At 35.5% G+C, this 22410-nt stretch overlaps 1 protein-coding gene across 2 annotated transcripts; it reads right to left on the reverse strand.

Moving 5' to 3' along the window:
- Positions 1-1347: 1347 nt before the first annotated feature.
- SLC33A1 (solute carrier family 33 member 1) lies at positions 1348-22395 on the reverse strand. Of its 2 annotated transcripts, XM_004284735.3 has the most exons (6): positions 21082-22378; positions 10165-10355; positions 6050-6234; positions 5658-5775; positions 3074-3289; positions 1348-2387 (listed from the first exon to the last, which is right to left on the reverse strand). In XM_004284735.3, exons 1-6 carry the CDS (start codon positions 21854-21856, stop codon positions 2220-2222), a joined length of 1653 nt encoding a protein of 550 aa, XP_004284783.1. In that variant the 5' UTR covers positions 21857-22378; the 3' UTR covers positions 1348-2219. The 2 variants fall into 2 exon arrangements, with proteins under 2 accessions (XP_004284783.1, XP_033270658.1); XM_033414767.2 differs by lacking the exons at positions 5658-5775; positions 10165-10355 and having other exon boundaries at positions 21082-22395.
- Between the last annotated feature and the right edge of the window lie 15 nt (positions 22396-22410).

Consider the following 22410-nt stretch of genomic DNA (forward strand, 5'->3'; position numbering starts at 1 on the left):
CAAAGCAAGTGTTCATTTCTAGAGCAAGTGTAATTAATGGAATGGCTTTCACCTTACCGTTAAGGCTTAAAATACATTTTAAAACTTCAAGTCATCAATGATTTATAAACTTAAAGTACGTTTGAAAGTATGTATAATTTGTAATAATATGGGGAAAAGATAAAGGTAATTATGGCAATGTGAGCTTCTTAATACAAAAGTTAAAAATCAAAATACAGGGCTGCCCTGCTAGCGCAGCGGTTGAGAGTCCGCCTGCCGATACAGGAGAGACGGTTTGTGCCCCGGTCCGGGAAGATCCCACGTGCCGCAGAGCGGCTGGGCCCGTGAGCCATGGCCACTGAGCCTGCGCGTCCGGAGCTTGGGCTCCGCAACGGGAGAGGCCGCAGCGGTGAGAGGCTCGCGTACCGCAAAAAAAAAAAAAAAACAAAATTAAAATACATTTCACATATGAGAGTTAGTAGGTTTTCTTTATTCATGTAAACATTTTGATTATAATACATGACAAAGGACAACACACGTTACAAAGTACTGTAGTCTATGGTTTGGGATGTCTCTAGGACGATTTTCCAGGTGATTCTTCAGGATCTGACAGTGATGCCCAACACAGGCTTTCCAATGGCAATGCATGAGTTCTAGAAGCCACTGCCTCTATCTTTCTTCAGACGCTGAGTGCCATTTTTTCCCACCCATTTTATCCTCCATTACTTATAAAAACCCCACTCTAAAATTCAACCTATGTTATAAAATTAACAAAATCAAACATTAGTATGTATTTTCCCACAAAGATAATAATTATTAAATAAGAGTCAACTGATATGGGGACATATGTATAACTGATTCACTTTTGTTATAAAGCAGAAACTAATACACCATTGTAAAGCAATTATACTCCAATAAAGATGTTAAAAAAAAATAAGAGTCAACTTAATATCTCTTTTTCTCTAACTTTTGAAGGCTTTATGTAATCTCTAAAGAGTCTGAGTACCATACAACACAAAATATGCAAAGAACCTTATTACCAGGTACACATAATATGTTGGAAATTGCTAAAGTACTCAAAAGCTTAATTCTCCTGGGATAGCAATTCCCCACCAGAAACTATAGTTTACAAACAGAAGGATGTGTTTTAATAAGAGGAAACATAGTACCTGATTCGGTATAATTGTGAGAGCTTTTCTCATTAGTACAGTGCTTAATTAAGAAATCTTTTTCCAACACATTATTTGTCAAAGGCACAAAATGTCTTTGTCTGTCTCTTCAAAACAGTTTCTAAAATTACACTATTATTCATTTAAATTTTTCTTAATCAGTAAGTTTTACTGTTTTTCTCTCAATAATAAAGACTACTTGAAGAAAAACGTTTAATTTTTATTTTCAAAACTTTGCCATGAACATACATACAACATTAAATTTGAACCACTTGTGAGCTGTCCATGTGCCATGAAGCACTTATGACAAAAAACCATATGTAAGCTTTACGGTAAAATTAACAAGTAATCAAAATATCTTTCAAAAGGGGGAAGGGGGAGGGGAACCAATAAAAGTCATAGCTTTCATTTTATAAAAAATAGTTTGAATAATCTTCCTATAAGTCTTTAATGCTTACAAAAGCAGGAAATACATTTAAAATAGTCTTTTTAACACAGATTCATTAGCACAATGTGGTTATGGTCAGAAAAGTTAAAACTAAAATGGTTTTTCAGTAGTTTATATTCTCTTCTCAACAAATTCCACAACAAATTTAACCAATTTACAATTCAAAATAAGATTTAACTGCCAACAAGGCCAAACTAGTTGTAGTTAGTACCTGAATATCAAGCTCTGTTCCATTTAATATATTTTACCAAACATTTTAATATAGCTCAATGATAGGTACTGATAACAATACTTGACTGCATGGTTACCACCCATGACTACTGCATTGCAGCTTAAAACATGCTTTGGTCAGTAAATTAAAAAGACATAAATCAAATAACAAGATCAGAAAAGTTGTTTTAGTACCAATTTCCTGACCTTAAGTAAACTTTAAATACATTGACAAGGCAAGGAAAAGTATATTTAAATATACAGAGAGGTCTCTATATTTTTAACCATTTGACATTTTATATTAATAATTTCCTGTTTAAAATAATATTTTATACTCCTGTACACTGATTATCATAACTCTGAGTTAAAACTAAACTAGAGTTACCTTTCTAGAATGTCCAGTAGTGAATGCATTACTTGCTTCTTTTGCACTTCCATGAAGATGGTCCTTCATCCTGTAACTTTTTAAGTTTTGGACCAAGACAGAACCACCAACCAAATCCAATAAAAACACAAATAATGGACTCCACATAATAACCATCCAGTGCTGTAACACATGAGCCACCGAGTTTTTTGCAAAGCTGTAAAAATAAAATTATAATATCAATAAATACTCCACAATTTCAAAATGGAAGTATTCAGCAATTACGTTTCTACTTTGTTATTTAAAGGATTAATCAAAATATACTTTTGTTAAAACATTTCATTCACTCCAAGTGACAAAACAAGTTAATGCATCTTAATCTCTCTAATGCTACTAACAGTATTAAAAAGAATTTTCAGCTCTTGCTGTAAACAATATTCATTTTCAAGATACAGCTTTTCATATTTGGAAATGTGAGGAAATTTCCAAGGAATTTACTCCAGAAGTGGGTTATTGTTACTTTGAAATAATTTATCAACAAACTACTAACCATTCAGTTTTAACACCATTTGTTATATGAATAGCCAATGGAACTCTCCTTCTTATATCATTATATACCTTAGCTATTAATCATGCATTTATTAAATGCCTAGTGTATAAGGACAATGGTACACAAGGTGAAGGAGAGAGAGACTGCTCCTCCCTTGCTGAGAAGCAACTTCAAGTGAGCTTCACTTACTGATGTGAGTGTGTTTATACCCTCAGTTATGATGGGAAAGAAAAAGCTATTAGAAACTATGGGCAGATACAATTTTAAAAAGATGTAGTACTTCTAGAGGCAAAAACGAGGAAATTAATATCTTAATATTACCTTAACATTATCTAAAATTGCAACATACTTACCTCAACAGCATCATGTGTTCGGCAATTCTGGTTTGATGCTCCTACACACTCTTTCACTGTGAGGGGATCTACCAGCCAAAGAGCTACCGTAGAAGGCCAGTTTCCTCCCAGGTTAGACACAGTATTTAAAAGGGTCATATATGTTCCGCCAATAAGTGGATCACTAACCTTCGCATTGAAAGCCATTATGGAAACATACATGCTATACAATGTAACCTACAGGGAAAATGTAAAACATCTTCAGTACAATTAGACTTTAAAAAGCTATGGTCTAAATTAAGAACATTGAAAGCATAAACCAGAAAATTAATTTTCATGACTCTTATTAAACTCAATCAACAAACATTTATTGAGCACCTACTACAAGCCAGGCTTTAATGTCTGGTCATGGCAATACAAAGATGAATAAGACACAGTCCCTCTGTGCCCTTGAAGAATTTATTCTAAGCTGGGAAAATAGGGAATAAATAGTTATGATGAAATGTGGTAAGTATTGAAAAAAGAAGTACACACATTGTGCTATCAGAGCCTAAATATATGGGAGATTAATTTTATCACAAGTAGTCAAGGAAGGCTCAACTGAGAATGACAGATGAGGTAGTATTGAAAGATCCATATAGTAATAAGCAAAACACTATATTTACACTATACCTAAATATATCATATGTGTGTATAGTATATATGTATTATACATATAAGCACTCAAATATTCAAAGGGAATATGAATATATAATTTTATGTATATAATTCAAAATTTATGTGACAAACTAAAGAGAAAAATCTCCTTGAGAGGCAAGAATTAACCCTTCATTTAGGAACATGAAAACAACCCATGTTTCTAAAATAGAATTCCTTTGAATACTGTTCCATGGGATGTTCATAGAAAAAGGAGTTCCAAAGTCAAATAAGACTGAGAAACACTAAGTTACAGAAAATTAGACTGTAGGCCTCCTGAAAGCCTTTAGAATATAATCTTAAGGGCAGGGATTCTGGCATGATTTATTCACTGTTTTATTTTAGTACTTACAATGGTTCCTGGCATGGAATAGGTGTATTCACTTAATATTTGCTGAAGGAATGATTAAGATGCTACATAAAGAGGGGTTATGTCATGTATCATTTCTCAAATTTACTTGGCCTTATAATATTTTTACCACAAAGCATCTGGTTTTCTGAGTTTCGAAGACTACACTTTGGAAAATTCTCTAATGAAATCCAAAGCCAAACAAATGATTTTTGGACAACTACATCATATTTTTCTTTACTTACTCAAGAAGTGAAGCATTACTAAGCTAAACTACTTCTCTTAGCTTCAATTTGGCACCTAGCATTAACTATGTGCAAAACAGAAAAAAATTATATTTGACACCTTAGCCTCAGTGTTTTTACATACAGCTAGTCAGACATGATCCACTACGGAATTCTCCTAAATGATATAAATGTATGCAAAAAATTACTGAGGTTAACTGGTAGTCATATTTTTAGGTTTCAGTTAAAAGCAGTGAGGAGTTGGTAAATATAATTTTCAAAGAGTTTAAACTAGGTACTATAGGTCCAAAGTGAATCTGAAACACACATTAGCAATAACTGCAACTGAGTCCCAAAGGTTACTACTGGGCATCTGCCATTTATTTGAACCATTTATTCCCAGGGAAAGAAAAACCCATTCTGCAACAGCAGTTTGGGTGAGACTATGGAAAAGTGGAGATCAGTTCTTTTGGGGATTACAAACATTTAATAAAGAAAAAAAAGCAGATTAACACCCAGCTTCTAAAACCACAAAGAATAAGTCATAATTTTTAATACAGGGAATTCCCTGGTGGTCCAGTGGTTAAGGCTCCATGCTTTCCTGCCAAGGGCCTGGGTTCAATCCCAGGTCAGGGAGGGAAGAAAAAAGGAAAGGAAAGGAAGGAAAGAAAGAGAGAAAGAGAAAGAAAGAAAGGAAGAAAGAAAGAAAGAGAGAGAGAGAAAGAAAAAGAAAGGAAGGAAGGAAGAAAGAAAGGAAGAAAGAAAAAGAAAGAAAGAAAGAGAGAAAGAAAGAAAGAAAGGAAGGAAGGAAGAAAGAAAGAAAGGAAGAAAGAAAGGAAGAAAGAAAGGAAAAGAAAGAAAGAAAAATTTAATACAGAATCTAAACCAAAAACCTGGGACGTATAATCTAGAAGCTGTCATTATTTCTCAATACTTTCAGAAGAAAGAAAATACCGGGACTAGAAGAAGGAAAGAATCCCTAATCTAGGGATGAACTGAGGGATACTTAGCAAGGGTAGAATTCTGAATTAACTTTGGGATAAATTCTGAAATGTAACAAATATTTGTTGAATGAACAAAAGAAAAAAAAATGAAGTGAATGAAGAAGAAACTCTCTTTCTATGAATAAAACTCATTAAAATAAAATCCAAAAAATAAAAATATAAAAAATAAAATCCACAAGGTTTAAAGTTCACTGTCAAGTAATTTCTTCAGAAACAGATTCGTGCTTAAATCTTAAAATTTATTATCATCATTTTAAGGCAATTGTAGAAGAACTTCTTCTTTATTTTACATAGGACAGTTTACTTCCTGGGAAAAACCATGGCAAGCTTACCTGATGTAACGCATAACTGAGCAGCACTATAATATAGTAATATATAGGGAATCCCCCTTGATGTTCTACTTTAGGAGTCCACCAGACCAGTAGAGCATATTCTAATCCAAGCAATAATCTATAGAAAAAGAAAGAAAGGTGGAGCTGACCTCCATTTTAGGTTAAAAAACAATAACAAAAACAGAAATCTGTGTGCCTACCATATGAAAGAAGCCTGTATCTAAAACCTGTTAGGAAGTTAAAAAGAGATAAAAGTGCATATAAATGATACTGAAGTTAAAGATGTTTTTCAAGCCTTTTCCCATATACACTCTATACACAGATATTAGTGATACTGATAACCGCTCCTTATTTAACTTCTCTTATTTAGTAAGGTTTCATTTCATTTTTACCTGTAGGGCATGGCTTTGTAAAATATGTTTAGTGGCTGGGGACCTGCAGTATATTTGCTGATAATCAGAGGCAATATTATTTGCAAAGGAACCATTGGAACTGCCAATAAGGCTAAATGTTCTTTGGGTACTCCCTCTTCTACCAATTTCAGTCCTGTTACTGCATCTGCTGCTGAAAAACCAATCTGCAATATAAAAACAAAAAAATATTTTAATTTGTGACTTATGAAATATTTTCCTCCAAGCATATGTAAGTAATTTAAGAACCTCAGTCTCATTATTGACCCATGCCAGTTACAAGTAAGTATCATATTATTATATCTGGTACAGCAATCAAGTTATGGAGGTACACTTTGCCCTTATGGTCTACTAACAATATGAAGTGAAAACAAGTGAAAATTCAGCACTCTTAGGAACTGTAATTTTAATTACAACTAAATTTCCATTTCAAAAAGTTCTATATCTTACAATAAACAGAGTCCAAGTTCAAACCTACTGATTTGTATATTTTAAGTTTAAAAGAAAAGCCTTTGACTCCAAATAAATCTGGTTAAAATGAAGCATCATTGCCACAAACCATACGCATTTTTGATGATTTCTGACTGACAACAAAATTTCCAAAAAGTCACCTAGCTTTTCAAAAATAATTCTGAGAAAACATTATATCTAAGAGGTTGAGTTAAATGAGGGGTAAGAAAAGGTATAGTTAAATTAATTCTTAAAAACAACAAAAACAAATAAGAATGCTAAAAGTAGTGGGTAAAAGTTTGAGGTGAAATAAGATATTTAGATAGTCTCAAAGTATTTCCCCACAAATTAGTTTTTAATTACAAAAGGAAAAATAGTAACTTTGCAATGGATTAACAAGGTAATCAAGGTTAACAACAATCTTTAATGGATAAAGGGACATGATATGGCTCCTGATATAATTCCCTGAAGATGTCACAGTATTATTTCTATGATATTTCTGACATAAATACACAGCACGAACCTAAACATGAAGAAACATTAGACAAACATAAATGGAAGGCCATTCTACAGAATAACTGGTCTGTCTTCTTTAAAAGTGTCCAGGTCACCACATACTACTATGTATAAGGTAGATAACCAACAAGGACCTATTATATAGCACAGGGAACTCTACTCAATATTCTGTGATAACCTATATGAAAAAAGAATCTAAAAAAGAATAAATATATTGTATATGTATAACTGAATCACTCTGCTGTACACCTGAAACAAAACATTGTAAATCAACTATATGCCAATAAAATAAAATAATAAATTTTTTTTAAAAAAGTGTCCAGGTCGTGAAGGACAAAGAAAGGCTCATACTAACTAAATGCAATGTGTGATCCTGAACTGGATCCCTGACCAGGAACAAATAAAGTTATAAAGGCTGCTCTGGGGACAACTGGTGAAATCTGGATATGCACTGTGATTAGAAAATAGTACTATATCAATTGAAATTTCCTAATTTTTTATTAAGTTGTGGCTTTGTAAGAGAAAGTACTTGTTTTTAGGAGATACATACTTAAGGTATTTACGGATAAAGGGACATGATATGTACAAACTACTCTCAAATACTTCATAAGAAATATGTAAAATAGCACAATTTACAGAATAAGGAAAGTGGAGCTAAATGTTAAAAATCACAGAATTTAGATAAACATATATGGACATTCTTTCAACTATACAAGTAAATTTTCAGTAAGTGTGAAAATATACAAATAAAAAAATTTTTTTAATGATAAATATTACTTTAAATACTTTTAAATACTTTAACTTCTCGGAATGGAGCCAAAAAGCAAATTTCACATAAAAAATTAAAGGTCAGAGATATTTCATTTAAGTCCAGAAAAGAATTTCACTTATACTTAACACATTCTCTTTGTAAACATTAGATACACAAACCGACTTCAACATTTACTCTGTCTTAAAAGTGGTACAGGAGATATTTGTAATACGCATATCTAATAAAAAAACTCATATCCAGGATATATAAAAAATAAAACAACTACAAATTTGAAGAGAAGGGTAACTCTGGATATTCAAATGGCCAATAATCATACGAGAAGATGCTCAACTTCTTTAGTCATCAGGGAAATGCAAATTATAACTATAATGAGATGCCACTACACACCCACCAGAAAGGTTAAAATTGAAAAGACAATACATGTGGTTTCAAGGCTGCGTAGTGATTAGAACTCCCTTACAGTGCTGGTGGTAGAGAAAATTGGAACAATGACTTTGGAAAACTGTTTGGCAGTATATACTATGCTTTTCTTAATGACCAGCAATTCTACTCCCAGGTATTTACCCATCAGAAATGTTCACCTATGTTCCCCAAAAGTAATTTACATGAAATTTCATAGAAGCACTATTAATAATAGTCCAAAAGTAGAAATAACCTAAGCATTTGTTGATAGAATGGATAAATTGTGGCATATTCATACAATGGAATATTATAAGCAATGAGATGAACAAACTATTGTTATAAATAACAATATGGATAAATTATACAAATATGATGTTGAGTGAAAGAGCACAACAGCTAGACATAAGACTACATACTGGATATTCCATTTATATAAAACTCAAAAGCAGGGAAAACTAATCTATGGTGTTAAAAGTTAGGAGAGATGTTACTTTTGGTGAGGTTTACTCTACAGGGGGAACATGGGATTCTAGACTCTGTATTTGAAGCAACTCCTTATACATTGCTGGTGACAGTATAATTTATTATTAAAATCTTTTAAAAAGCAATTTAACAATCATATTCACTGATCCATTAATTCCTCACTTAAGAATCTATTGGAAGGAAATATTCAGAACACCAAAGAGTTACACACAAAAATATTCACTAGTACATTTTTATAATTAAAACGCATGGCAAATTAAATATACAACAATAGAAAATGAGTACATTATGGCAAATTTATATACTGTGACAATTTATAGCTATTAAAAAGTATATTATAAAATATTATTTAATGATACAGGAATATGGAATAAGACAATAACAAAATAAAAAATTATACACAGTATGATCCAATTCCACTTTTAAAGTATTTGTGTGTATATATATTAATATTAATTCTTAATTATAATTAATGTATTAATTATATATGTCAAGTTTATGTACACACATGTGCATGCACACACATACATACATAGGGGAAAAAAGGAGGCTGGAGGGAAATATACCAAAAATGTTACCAATGGTTATCTCTAAATGATATAATTAGATAATACTATTATCTTCCTTGAAACTTTTAGCATTTCTAAAGTTGAACCTTAAGTATAAACCTTCCTAACATTTCCTAAAAATGTAACCCTCCTTATCCTTAGAGAGGAGGAAAAACTCAGTACTTCAAAACAATGAGGCTGTAATTTTTACTTTAGGGTTATCAAAAGATAGCTGTGAAAGTGTTTATGTTGATAGGTTTAAATATAATATGAAAATCCTATAACTGATTTTATATTTTAGGATATTAATTCCAATACTAGCAATAGTTCACTATAACAAAATATACTTACCTTTCTTCTAACATAATCTCTTTAAAATGTTTTAGAACTATAAAATTAAGACATCTTAATACAGAAAACATACAGAATTCTTAAAAAGTCACCAAAACCCCCCTTTATTTCATAGTATATTTCCGTCTAACATTTTAAAATAATCCAACTGATTTTTAAATGGACTTCTAATAATCATACATTTCCATATCTTTGTAAATTACATTCTAAGTAAATAATTTTAATACCTTTGACATTAGGTATATACTCATTCTAACAGTAGAGAGCTATTATTTTTTTAAGGTATTCATTTCCATTCCAAGCATTAATATCATTCATTTAAAAACTCACATTTATTAGAAGTACTTCAAATTGGCATAATTTTTTTCAAGATCTTAAGACATTTAGCTTACTTTGAAGTTATGTTTGATTTGATATCATCACACCTTTTAAAACACATTTAGTAAACAAAGTATATTAGTTTTTATTGTTAAATTCTAATATTACTGGAAAGGGACTTACGAAAAGGCAACAGAAGTATTCCATGATATTGTTAATTGTAACAGAATGGGGAATTTGCTTTATAAATCTCTTACCTTTGCAGTTAGAATCAGAAGGCAAAATGTCAGAACTGCAGGCATTTTTATAATTGCAAAAAGCAGCTTGTAAGTATCTGTGATCCCTTGGGTTTCTTCTTTTCCTACTGATACTTCTTTGTTTTCTTTTTTCAGAAGGGCAACTAAAGTTGTTGTTATCAAAAATAGAGTTCCCCAGAAGAAAAGGAAGTCTGAAATTAAAAATGTTTTAAATCTATAATTAACCTTTGAAATAACATGTCTTCATTGATACTAAATAATTCTGTACACAACTTTTCCTCAACTAAAATCTGTTAAAAAAAAAAATGAACACATAGGGCTTGTCATGTTCAAGGCACCAGATGAGGCACAGCAGATGAATAAGACAGTCCTGTCTCTGTTAAACATACATTACATAGACAGTGATACTTAACAAGGAAAGGGTTTAGTGGGTTGAATGAAATAAAAGTTACCAAACTGTGACACCTGCTGTGTCATTTTATTCAAGGAAACTGCTTAAGGGCAGGAGATGATTTTCATATCCCATAAGATCCATCTTAAGTCATACTTCTTAAGCACTTAAACCATTTCAGTTCTTTATTAAATTTTGACAACTTAAACAACAAACAGATGATCATTTACATTAGACTTTCTGCCTTTTGTTTTTAAACTTTGTTTTTAATCTGTTTAAGAATAACCTTCTCTTTCAATACTATGATACATAAGTAATTTTCTCGTACTTGTAGATGCACAAAAAAGACACATGAAGAGTACTATTTGGGTTGTTCCAGTGAAAGATGCCTGGGCCGTTAGCCCATATTGCAAACAAATTAAGCGGAGGGAGTGAATAATGTCCTGGAAGATTCTGCATAACAGCTAAAAATAATAGTAATAATAGAGGCACCATTTCTTGAGTGCATACCATGTGCCATAAATGTGCTAAGCATCTTACACATATCATTTCCTTTACTACAATAGTACAACAGGGGAAGTTATTACTAGCCCCAATCTTCAGATGAAGAAACAGGCTGAGAGGTTACATTGCCTGATATTACATTTTAAGTCAGTGCCTCATACAACTGATTTCAAAAACTTGTGTCTCCTTAACCACCCTAAGAAATGCATCTTATTTTGTCTCTATAAAACTTTCTCCAATACCTGTATTTTATGCTACATGTAATGGAGTTGAACCTTTTTATTATTTAGTAATTCCTATATTATGTTCCGATACTTTTCAAGATTATTACTCTATTGTTTCATGGCATCTCTAGAAATATATCTCCATGAGATATGTACTTTGTTTCATATTGAAAAGTATAAAATTTACCTTTAAATTCCTATGTGTGTATCCTATGGTTATCCGCATGTATTATTTTTCATTATTCTAATAAAATTTATTTAAAAAAAAAACAAAACTTAGTGGATAACCCTCAGTTTCTTCATCTGTAAAATAAGAGGGGTTCCCTAGAAAATCCCAGATGTTTTCTAGCTCTAACATTCTAAAATCATATTCAGTTTTAAATATGTTTGCTTTTTATTTTATTGCTCATGCAGCATAACTGACTGTTCATGAAGCCTAGTCACCTTTTTCCAAAAAAAGGTCTACTATTCTTGAGTCAGGGTTTCCTCTGTATTCAGTCTTGCTCGGTTGCTGTGCTGGGTCACTACAGCTTAACTCTCACTTACGATGGAGGCAGACAGCATCATTCATTTAGATCAACTTCCCTCATGCATAGACCAAATTCACCTTAGTATTTAAATGTTCCTTTCTTATAAGTTATTTCATTTGATTTTTGTAGTAAACACGTGAGACAGGCAAAGTAGGCATTATTATACTATGCAGAGAAAGGAAAAGCTCAGAATATTTAAACCTTTGCCAAAGGTCAAATTATTAACAGGCAGAACTTGAACCTAAATCTTCTGAATTTGAGATTCATACTCCTTCCATTATTTCACAGTGCCTATATAAAGACTTTTTAAAATTAATGTTGAATTAAGAATCTATTAGAATTGGCTAATTATGTAGTCTCCACAAGCCTAACCAAAAACAAGGCTCTGCTATTCAAATTTTGCAAATTAAAGAAGCTAAACTGCTTCAAACACATACAGAAATTTGTATTCTGAGGTGAATTCTTTTCTCCATAATGTGAAATTTATACAGATGGTCCCCGACTTATGAAGGTCTCACTTGAGATTTTTCAACTTTATGATGGTGTGAAAGCGATATGCATTCAGTAGAAACTGTACTTTGAATTTTGATCTTTTCCCAGGCTAGCGATACTCAGTATGATCCTCTGTCATGATGCTGGCAGCACCAGCACAAGGGGCTTCCCTGATGGCGCAGTGGTTAAGACTCCGCCTGCCAACACAGGGGACATGGGTTTGAGCCCTGGTCCAGGAAGATCCCACATGCTGTGGAGCGACTAAGCCCACATGCCACAACTACTGAGCCAAAAATAAATAAATAAGAATAATAAGTTTCTAAAAAACGTTAAGTGAAAATTAAAAGTTTTCAGTTATATACTACTTTCAGCAAAGAAATTTTTTAATTTGCTTAGTATACACTCCCATTTTTTTTTTTTTGGCTGCGCCACAAGGCTTGCAGGATCTTAGCTCCCCGACCAGGGATTAAACCCCATGCCTCCTGCAGTGGAAGCACGGAGTCCTAACCACTGGACCGCCAGGGAATTCCCTATTCTCCCTTTTTTTTTTGCGGTACGCGGGCCTCTCACTGCTGCGGCCTCTCCCGTGTCGCGGAGCACAGGCTCCGGACGCGCAGGCTCAGCGGCCATGGCTCACGGGCCCAGCCGCTCCGCGGCATGTGGGATCCTCCCGGACTGGGGCACGAATCCGTGTCCCCTACATCGGCAGGCGGACCCTCAACCACTGCCACTGCGCCACCAGGGAAGCCCCTATTCTCCCAATTTTAATGAACAAAATCTTCATCTGAATTTAAACTCGGTGATACCAGTACCAAGGGAAAAAAGATTAAGAACAAGTTAAACAGGTTTCAGTATTGTTTGCAGATAAGATTATTTCTAATTTCTTTGTGCTTTGAGGGTAAGATAACAGTCTGAAAGAAAGAAGAAAGTAGTGACAATAGGTTATTCAGAGCCCTCATTCAAAGGCTTTCCATTGCTCACAGAGACTGAAGAATGAAGTAATGGCTCAGAAAGAGAGGCTTAACCCCTGCCAGAAAATGTATTAAGATTTATGAATGCCATTACCATAAATACTATTATTAGACTATTGGCTATTGTTTATTAATACTGCTTGGATCCTACAGAACAACCATAGTCTGATATACCAACCACTAGAAAGATATTATTAGCAAGAATAATCTAAATATTTCATTATTAACATTCTGGTTGATTCTGATTTATATATTTTATCTGCAAAAGCATTGTGACATATATATGTATGATCAAGATGTCAGAGCTGATGTTCAAGTTTCTTAAACACGATTTTGTGCAAAGACCTGTAAGACAAGTTAAATATTCTGAAGTGGCTACTAGATCTTACCTAATGCTCCAATGAGTGCAAAAATTAAGAGCATGTAACAATGCACCAGTAATCAAAAAGGATATAATAGCCAGCACCTGAGCTCCTATTATGCCAAAGCAAGACACAGGACAGGGCAATAACCTTCAAACTCACTCTCCAAGACAAGCATTATTATTCCTGTTTTATACCCAGTGAAAGAGAATCACAAACCAGGAAGTGCCAGAGGTGGGATTCAAACTCAGATCTGACTCTAAAACAAGAATGTTCTTCATTATACTACCCAGATGCTCAGAAACACCTACTGCAAGTAGGCTGTCTTCCTACTAAACAGATACACCTGAGAAAAAAGGTGCTTATTGTAGCTCCAATCAAGAAGTCTGGAACACAGACACTTACGAATACTTCTTTGAACTGGTTACTTGTATTCCCCCCTCCCCACCTCCATCTCCCCATACGGTGGTATACCATAGGGTATGCAAATCAAACATGGTCCATCTTCCTAAACAGTTCATTTACTCAATAACTTAGAAAGAAACATTTTCATGAAAAACATATAGAGAAGGCAAAATTTCCATGAATTTTAAAGATAAAACATAAGATTTCAAAAAAATTTCAAGCTTTCAAGGCTTTGGACCAAGCCCCCAGACCCTTCGTGGTACAGGTTCATTCTCTTCCACCATCAGAAGAGGTAGAAAAATTAAGAAGCACTGTCTGATACAACCATCCTTGGCTCAGGACAGGTTCTCTCTCTAACTCTCACACTATGGAAATGAACTTTAGTCCTTCAGAAGTTGCAGGAAAACAAACTTTCAGTTTCTGTTCTAAATAACCCTCAGGCCTTCCTTTCATCTTGCTTTCAGTACAGCTTTCTCTACTTCACAAGTTAGAGCATGAAGGGAATTTAGACACCTATCATCAGTCCACTTGCTCTTTCACAATGGAAGAAACTGAAATAGATATACTATGTATCTGGCCCTGGGTCTCCAGCTAAGTCTTAGCAAGAAACAGAATTTTCTGCTATGTCACAAATCTCTCCCTTTTAAACATTTGCTTGAAATATCTATACTGAGGAGCACTCCCAGAAAATTCTGTTTTGATTATAATACAATATAGTCATATCTTATTTGGGGATTAGATTTTTGAAAGACAGCATGCAATGCAAAAATTAACTTAAATACAAAGCTAATTTTGAAAGCTTCCTAAGAGTTTGGTTTTCCTAACCCCTTAGGAAGGTGCCATCTTTAGATCACATACTTTTTCATTAACTCCAACAATGCCAGGTTTTCCTCTGGGGTAGAAGAAATGGTTTCTTCAATCAAGCACTAGATTAAGCAGCTGTCTGACTAGCAAGATCCCTGTTGTCCCAAAACACTAGACTTAAACTCAGCCCGGGATGCAAGACTGAAGCTGAGAGGCCAATAGATTCAATGCTTCCACCTCATGCTAAATCTGGGGCCTGTATCACTGAATAGATGGAAATGAATCACTCTTTCCATTTTTTAAAGTATGTTCAAGCCAAGCACAAAATCCATTTTAATTAAACATGTATGACATTATCTCTCCTCTGATGCTATGATAGGAGGTTCTTGCATTCAGCTTTTGTACAACCTACATCCTGACACCCCTAAATCACTTTTTGTAAGCTGAAAGCTGAATTCAGACTTTTATAAAACAGCTGACAGTGAGCATTCCAAACTATCACACGAAGAGGCAGGGTTCATCAGAATAGCTAAAGTGAAAAATAATGGTAACATGAAATGCTGGCAAGGATGCAGAGAAACTGGATCACTCACGTATTGCTGGTGGGAAGATAAAATGACATAGCCACTCCAGAAAAAAATTGGGCAGTCGCTTTCAAAGGTAAAAATGCACTTAACGTAAACAAGCATTTGTACTCTTGGGCGTTTATCTGAAAGAAATGAAGACTTATTTTCACATAGCAATAGCCAAAAACTGGAAACTACTCAAATTGCCTTCAATGGATGAGTGGTAAAATATACTGTGGTATTTCTAACAAATGGAATATTTCTCAGCAATAAGACTGAACAAATCACTGATCCATGCAACAACTTGGATGAACCTCAAAGAAATTATTCAGAGTGAAAAGAGCCAACCTCCAAAGGATACATACTGCATGATTTCATTTATGTAACATCTCTGAAATAACATAATTATAAAGATGGAAAACAGATGAGTGGCTGCCAGGGATTAGGGATGGAGAAGAGGAAATGGGTATAGCTGTAAAGAGGCAACACAAGAGTTTTGTGGTGATGGTACAGTTGAGTATTTTGATAGTAGTGGTGGAGGTTATATAAAGCTACACATGTGATAAAATTACATAGAGCTACACACGCGCACACATAAATGAATATATGTATAACTAGTGAAATCTAAATAAGCTCTATGGATTGTACCAATGTCAATTTCTTGGTTTTGATATTGTACTATGGTTATGTAATAAGATTTTAACAATGGATGCTAGGGGAAGGGTGCATGGACTTCTCTAAACATTTCTCTGCAACCTCCCGTGAATCCATAATTACTATTTAAATAAAGTTTTTAAAAACTAATGGGAAATTTAAGAATGCAAAAGTTCTATGACTGTACTAGGAATAAGAAATGTAGGTCTCAAATACAAGACAATATAAAATATCTAAAAAGAAAGAAATCTGTAGGTGTTTTGAATCATGTATTCTGGAGCCTTAACTGATGATGATTGGACTTCAGCTATCATGTGTTCAAAAGTAAAGGGAAGGGACTTCTCTGGTGGCACAGTGGTTAAGAATCAGCCTGCCAATGCAGGGGACATGGGTTCAATCCCTGGTCTGGGAAGATTCCCACATGCCGCGGAGCAACTAAGCCCGTGTACCACAACTACTAAAGCTGCGCTCTAGAGACCACGAGCCACAACTACTGAGCCCACATGCCACGACTGCTGAAGCCAGCGTGCCTAGAGCCCGTGCTCCGCAACAAGAGAAGCCATCGCAATGAGAAGCCCGCACACCGCAACGAGTAGCCCCCACATGCAGCAATGAAGACCCAATGCAGCCATAAATAAATAAATAAATAAAAGTAAAGGGAAGAAATTAAATTAAAAATATTTTTCTTAGATAACACCAAACCAAGAAATAGAAATTCTGTAACGGAACAAACATCTTGCTTTTTGAATATGCACCCCATCCTTAATAAATGTTTCAGCATGCATACTCACATATAAAATACATACTTGTATTGACACATACACAATTCTATATATAAAATAGATAACTAATAAGAACCTACTGTATAGCACAGGGAACTCTACTCAATACTGTCATGGCCTATGTGGGAAAAGAATCTAAAAAAGAGTGGATATATGTATATGTATAACAGATTCACTTTGCTGTACACCTAAAACTAACACAACATTGTAAATCGACTATACCCCAATAAAAATTAAAAACAAAAATATGTATTTGTGACCTCCTATACTAAGCTATATATATATATATAGTAAGATAAAAACCCCACATTAAAAAATATGAAATAATAAAAAGAATGAAAAGGACATGTATAAAATGCAACATTTATCCAAAATTGTATTTAAAAGAACAGGTGGAATCAGGGGTTTTATATTTTTCATTTTTTAAAAAAATAAATTAATTTATTTATTTTTGGATGCATTGCATCTTCGTTGCTGCGTGAGGGCTTTCTCTAATTGCGGCGAGCGGGGGCTACTCTTCGTTGTGGTGCACGGGCTTCTCATTGCGGTGGCTTCTCTTGTTTTGGAGCATGGACTCTAGGTGCGCGGCTCAGTAGCTGTGGCGCACGGGCTTAATTGCTCCGCGGCGTGTGGGATCTTCCCGGACCAGGGCTTGAACCCGTGTCCCTGCGTTGGCTGGTGGATTCTTAACTGCTGTGCCACCAGTAAAGTCCTTATATTTCATTTTTAATTTCCTAGGAAAACATCTTGTATTAGGTAAGTCTATTTTGCTTTCTCCAATTAAATTATAGTTTTCAGGAACACTATAAATGAAAGCAGGAGACTGCTTGTAATTAGCGAGGTTCTGACTGTTTTGTTGATAAATTTACATAGTAAAGGCTAATTCAATTGGCCTCCAAATAAATTTCAATAAAGTTAGAAGTGAAATTCAGAGTAAGACATATGCCAAATAAAATCAAATACTTTTTTGGTTTACAGTGTATTTTGTAAATTGGCTTTTATGCACCCCATCCACAAAAGCTATTCTACAGTTCTTTACTGGACAAGGAAAGCATACAGTACCATTTCTCCTTTGCTTTGTTTTTAAAAGGAAAAAGGCTTTAAACCTTCTTTCTGGGGTATGGTCTCCAGTTTTTAATATTTAATCTCTCCTGAATCTAGTAGCTCCAGTATTCCCAGCTATCTCACTTTACTACTAGGGCCCTAACATTTGAAAAGAAGTTCACTTCTTCCTTTGTCTATACTGAGATGTGAGATCCACCAGATTTATGAATTTGTTCCACTCAAGGCAAAAATAGAGTGAAACTCAAGGACTGTATATCATATACTGTGTATGATATTTACCCAGGGATTAACTTGTAAGGTAATGGATTCTTTTAAAAAATTTTTAGAAATCTTAAGTAATTATACAGTAAAACAATTTTTTGGTGTACAGTTCTATGAATTTTAACACATGCATAAATTCAAATCATTACAGAACAGTTTCAACACCCCCAAAACTCCTTCATACTATTTATTTATAGTAACCTTCTCATCCACAACCCCTAGCAACTACTGATCTGTTTTCTATCTCTATAGTTTTATCTTTTGAGAATGTAAGGGAATGTTTCAAGCCTAGATTTAGATGCTAAAGAATGTATTACAGTTTTTCCTAGTTTTTCCTAGTTTCCTACCAAATGGAGGAAAATCACCAAATAAGGAGTCAGGAAACCTAAGCTGTAGGTATATCTATCTCTACCTCTAACTAGCCAGTTACAATTTCCTGATCAGTTTCCTCATCAGTAAGAATGAGGAACTGAAATATATGATCTTTTCAAGGCATAAAACTTTATGTTCTAATCTCTGTGTCCTACTGGGTTACTCTCACATTGCTTGAAGCTTAAAACGTTATCTCTTTTTGCTACTAAAGATCCTTGAAAACCAAGGGGGCAGGAACAAAAAAAAGGCTACCTCTGAGTTAAGGACTGTTCCGTATCCCTGAAGGTACCAAAAAGCCAATCTCAGCATAATCAAGGTTTTCTTTCTAAGGGACTGTGTTTTCATCCTCTCCTTCCTGTTCTAAATTTACTATTTAGATTACTGCTTTCTAGATTGCAAAAACTGTTCTTTCTCAATATAGTCTATCTCTGTGTATCTGTAACTCAAAACAAAGTGCTAATAACAGAACGTATTTCAGAATTTTAAAAAATAATTATGCCTCTTTTTAATTTCCTCATTTTGTAAACATCTGCCTCAGTGTTTGCCTCTTCTTTTATTACCTAAGCAACTGTATTTCCTTCATGATTCTTTCTGTGCTCTCTAAATTCCTCAAAGCCACTGGTTACTCTTAGTTATACTAAGTTCCAAAAAAAACCCTATAAATGTGATATGTACAGTCATACAAAGGAGAATGAAAATGCAGGACTCTTCAACTCTTAACTTATTAAAAAGTAAACTATTTTTAAAATTTCCTGGAGAACAAAGTTCAAACTCCAGAACAAACAGCTATTCAAAATAATAAATCAGTGTAAATAAAAATCCAGTGGCTCAATTTTGATCTTCCCATAGGGGAACAGTTAATGGCATTCTCTGGAATGATATTTTATTAATCACTCTTTTATCACACTTGTGAGAAAGCTCTAATTTACTTAGTAATTTAGTTTCCATAGTCTCTTCAATCTTGATTTATTTATTGAGAGTTTCCCATGTTAAGTAACACATCATCCTATTAGCCCTTTTTGGTGATATGAACAGTCCCAGTAAAAAAGGAAAAGCAAGACACATAAAAAAGCAACGATGCATTCATGAAGTATTTGTAAGCAGAGAATTATCCATATAGCAGGAGTGGGACCCCAGAACACTCAGAGACAAATCTGTCTAGGTGCACAGCAATATCTCTCAACCATTTTTGGCCGTAAACCAACTGAGGAAAAGTATAACTATTATTTCATCAGTAGTAGTGGCTCACTGGCAGTTTGAGGAGGTAGAAAGGGGATCACTTATAGGGTGTAGGGGTGTGGAGGGGCTGTATACGATTTCAGTAATACAGTTGGGAATCCCTTCCTCCCTTCCCTGAATATTATGATATAGCCCTTAAACTTCCCTCACCACACACCTTGCCCTGACATTTACCCTATTGGGAATCCCCTAGTACTAGGAAAATGAGAGCAAGTTTAGCTGTTTAAACTTCAAGAGACAGTCACCTAAATTGATCATCACTACCAGAATGAAGAATTCTACTATATTCCCAGTGTTGGTCATTCCTGATATTGGTAATTTTACTGTTTCTCAGGTGTTAGGAAAGTTAAAAAACAAAACAAAACAAAACAAAAAACAGAAAACCTTACCGGGCCTTGTATTGTGCTCATGCAGAAAGAGGGGGAAATCTGTAGAATTTACACCCAATTTCTTACAGGATAAACTTTACTCTTACTCACAGCAACTAAAGAATTTGGTCAACAACCTTTAATTTGGTCACAACCTTTCTTTCAGCATCATTGTCCAAAATCAGGCCCCACAATGACTGCTTCAGGCACTTTGAACACTGCATGTACTGTCTTGTATCTTTCTGTACTTTGCTGCTTCAGTGCATTTTCACCTGGTGTTTTGTGCATTCTGGAACTCTACTTACCCATTTCATGAAATCTTGTAATTCAACAACAGCAAATGCCAAGTCTGACTGGCAAGTTCTTCTTGTGGGCGGTACTTGGCTTTAATCACAGGAGGCCCTTTGAACCCTGTCACTTAGCCTGCTCATTAATGCTTAAATGAATTAACCCTGTTCTATTCACCAGAAGGCTACATGAGGGCTCTTGGTATAAGGGTAGGGGTAGAAATGGACCAGAAAACATGGAGCTAGAAACCTCAGTCTAACAAAAGACGAAAGGAAAATTCTGAAATAAGGCTGGGCTCATGTCTTCACACTAGCCAGTCTTCTAAAAAATGTGCATCTGAGTATTATTAGGCAAGTGCCAAGGTATCCCTAGACTCAGAGTTTTGTTTGCTATGACACAACAATGTTTACTGGGTTGCCTTCCTCTGCTCAGTTCAGAATACTGATCAATTATGATTGCTCTAATGTAATCATTCTGGCTGAAGCTCATTTTAGTAGAACAGAAAACTTACCTCGGATTATCTCCCATAGAATGATTTCCAGTACATTAAATAATGGTTCCTTCTAACACCACACACACTGTCGAAAGGATTCATAAACGTACAATAAACCTAACAGCATAATAAATTAAATACACTACCTGAAAGAGTAACGATTCCTCTGGGTTGAGGTTGAAACCGCAAATATTTGTTACAAAAGTCGGCAGATTCAAGGGCCAAAAACAAAACATTGCCCAAAAAGTAACCGGCTGTTTGGCCCACTGAATTGCAAGTAGAAGCATAACCCACGTTTTCCCGGGATAACATGGTTAACGCCCAACCATCCACAGCGATGTCCTGAGTAGCTGCCAGGAATTCAAACAAAAAGAATGTCACAGTGAGAGCAACCACATCGGGGGTTCTGCCATCTGTATTTCCGAGCAAATGGTCCACTTGAGTGGAGAGATATATCATGAAGAGTCCCAGTATATACTGTGTAGGGACAAGCCAAGATTTGCGACGACCGAAGTTCCTAAAGTAAACCGCATCAACCAACGGGGCCCAGAGCAATTTGAGACTGAAGGGCCAAAAGACAAAACTGAAGAAAGCTTGATCTGTATAGCTAACGTTTTTGCTCTGTAAAATGAGTGGGATGCTTCCCGCCAGGCCCAGTGGAATGCCCTGAAGCACGTAAAGAAAGAGTAACAGCAAAATGCTGCTTAATTCCGCCCGGCAGCTCCGTGGGGGTTTTGAGAAGTCACTAGCGCCGATATCCCGCAAAAAAGCTTCTTGGTCCCCTTCCCCGTCAACCAACTCTGGATAATTATCATCCCAGGCGCCCGGCGGCAGAGGACCGCTCTTCATATCTAGAGAGTGGTTAAAAGTCCCTGGCCGTCGTTGCCGACTGCTATCCTTGTGGGAGATGGTGGGTGACATATCAGAGACGATGCAGAGCCCCCTCTGTAGGAGGCCAGGGCTTAGCGTCTTGGATCCGTCTAGTCCCAGGTCCTAGGCTGTCGCTCTGGACCAGGGTCTCGATGGCTCAGGGAGGGGGGCAGGGCGCGTGTTGATAAGGGCACCTCTTATTGTGGCCCTGAGTGCTGAAGCCGGGAGTCAGTCCCCCGGCAGGAGGCCCAGGCGATGCCCAGGTAGATGCCCCTTGGAGCGGCGTCAAGGAGCCTGAAGGAGCCCCCCGGGCAGCCTCGCCGGGGTCTGGGCTGGAGGAGGGGGCCGTGGTGCTGCGATGGAAACGGACCCCTAGCTGCGGCGAGACCAAACAGCCAGTCCGCCGACCCACCGCCTGCTCTAGCCGTCACCAAAGCGGAAGCCGGTACTTTCCCCACGGGACTACAGACATCCCAGATAACTTCCTGTCTCGCGCTTCAGGAAGTAGTCCTAGTCTCAAATGAGTCCTCAGCCCGCCTCCAGAGAAAGCCAATCTGGAAACGCTCTCCTGGCCAAGTTCGGAAACAATGCTCGGTAGGAACCCG

Source organism: Orcinus orca, chromosome 5 (genome assembly GCF_937001465.1).
Source record: "Orcinus orca chromosome 5, mOrcOrc1.1, whole genome shotgun sequence".
Taxonomy (NCBI): domain Eukaryota; kingdom Metazoa; phylum Chordata; class Mammalia; order Artiodactyla; family Delphinidae; genus Orcinus; species Orcinus orca.

Bases quoted from the DNA above. Each gene is read 5' to 3' on its own strand.
- SLC33A1 (XM_004284735.3), bottom strand. From the start codon at position 21,856: ATGTCACCCACCATCTCCCACAAGGATAGCAGTCGGCAACGACGGCCA. The intron at 10,356-21,081 runs GTAGTGTATTTA...TTTTAATTTCAG, and splicing joins AGGAATCGTTACTCTTTCAG to ACTTCCTTTTCTTCTGGGGA. The intron at 3,290-5,657 runs GTAAGCTTGCCA...TTTTCCCTGTAG, and splicing joins TCAGTTATGCGTTACATCAG to GTTACATTGTATAGCATGTA.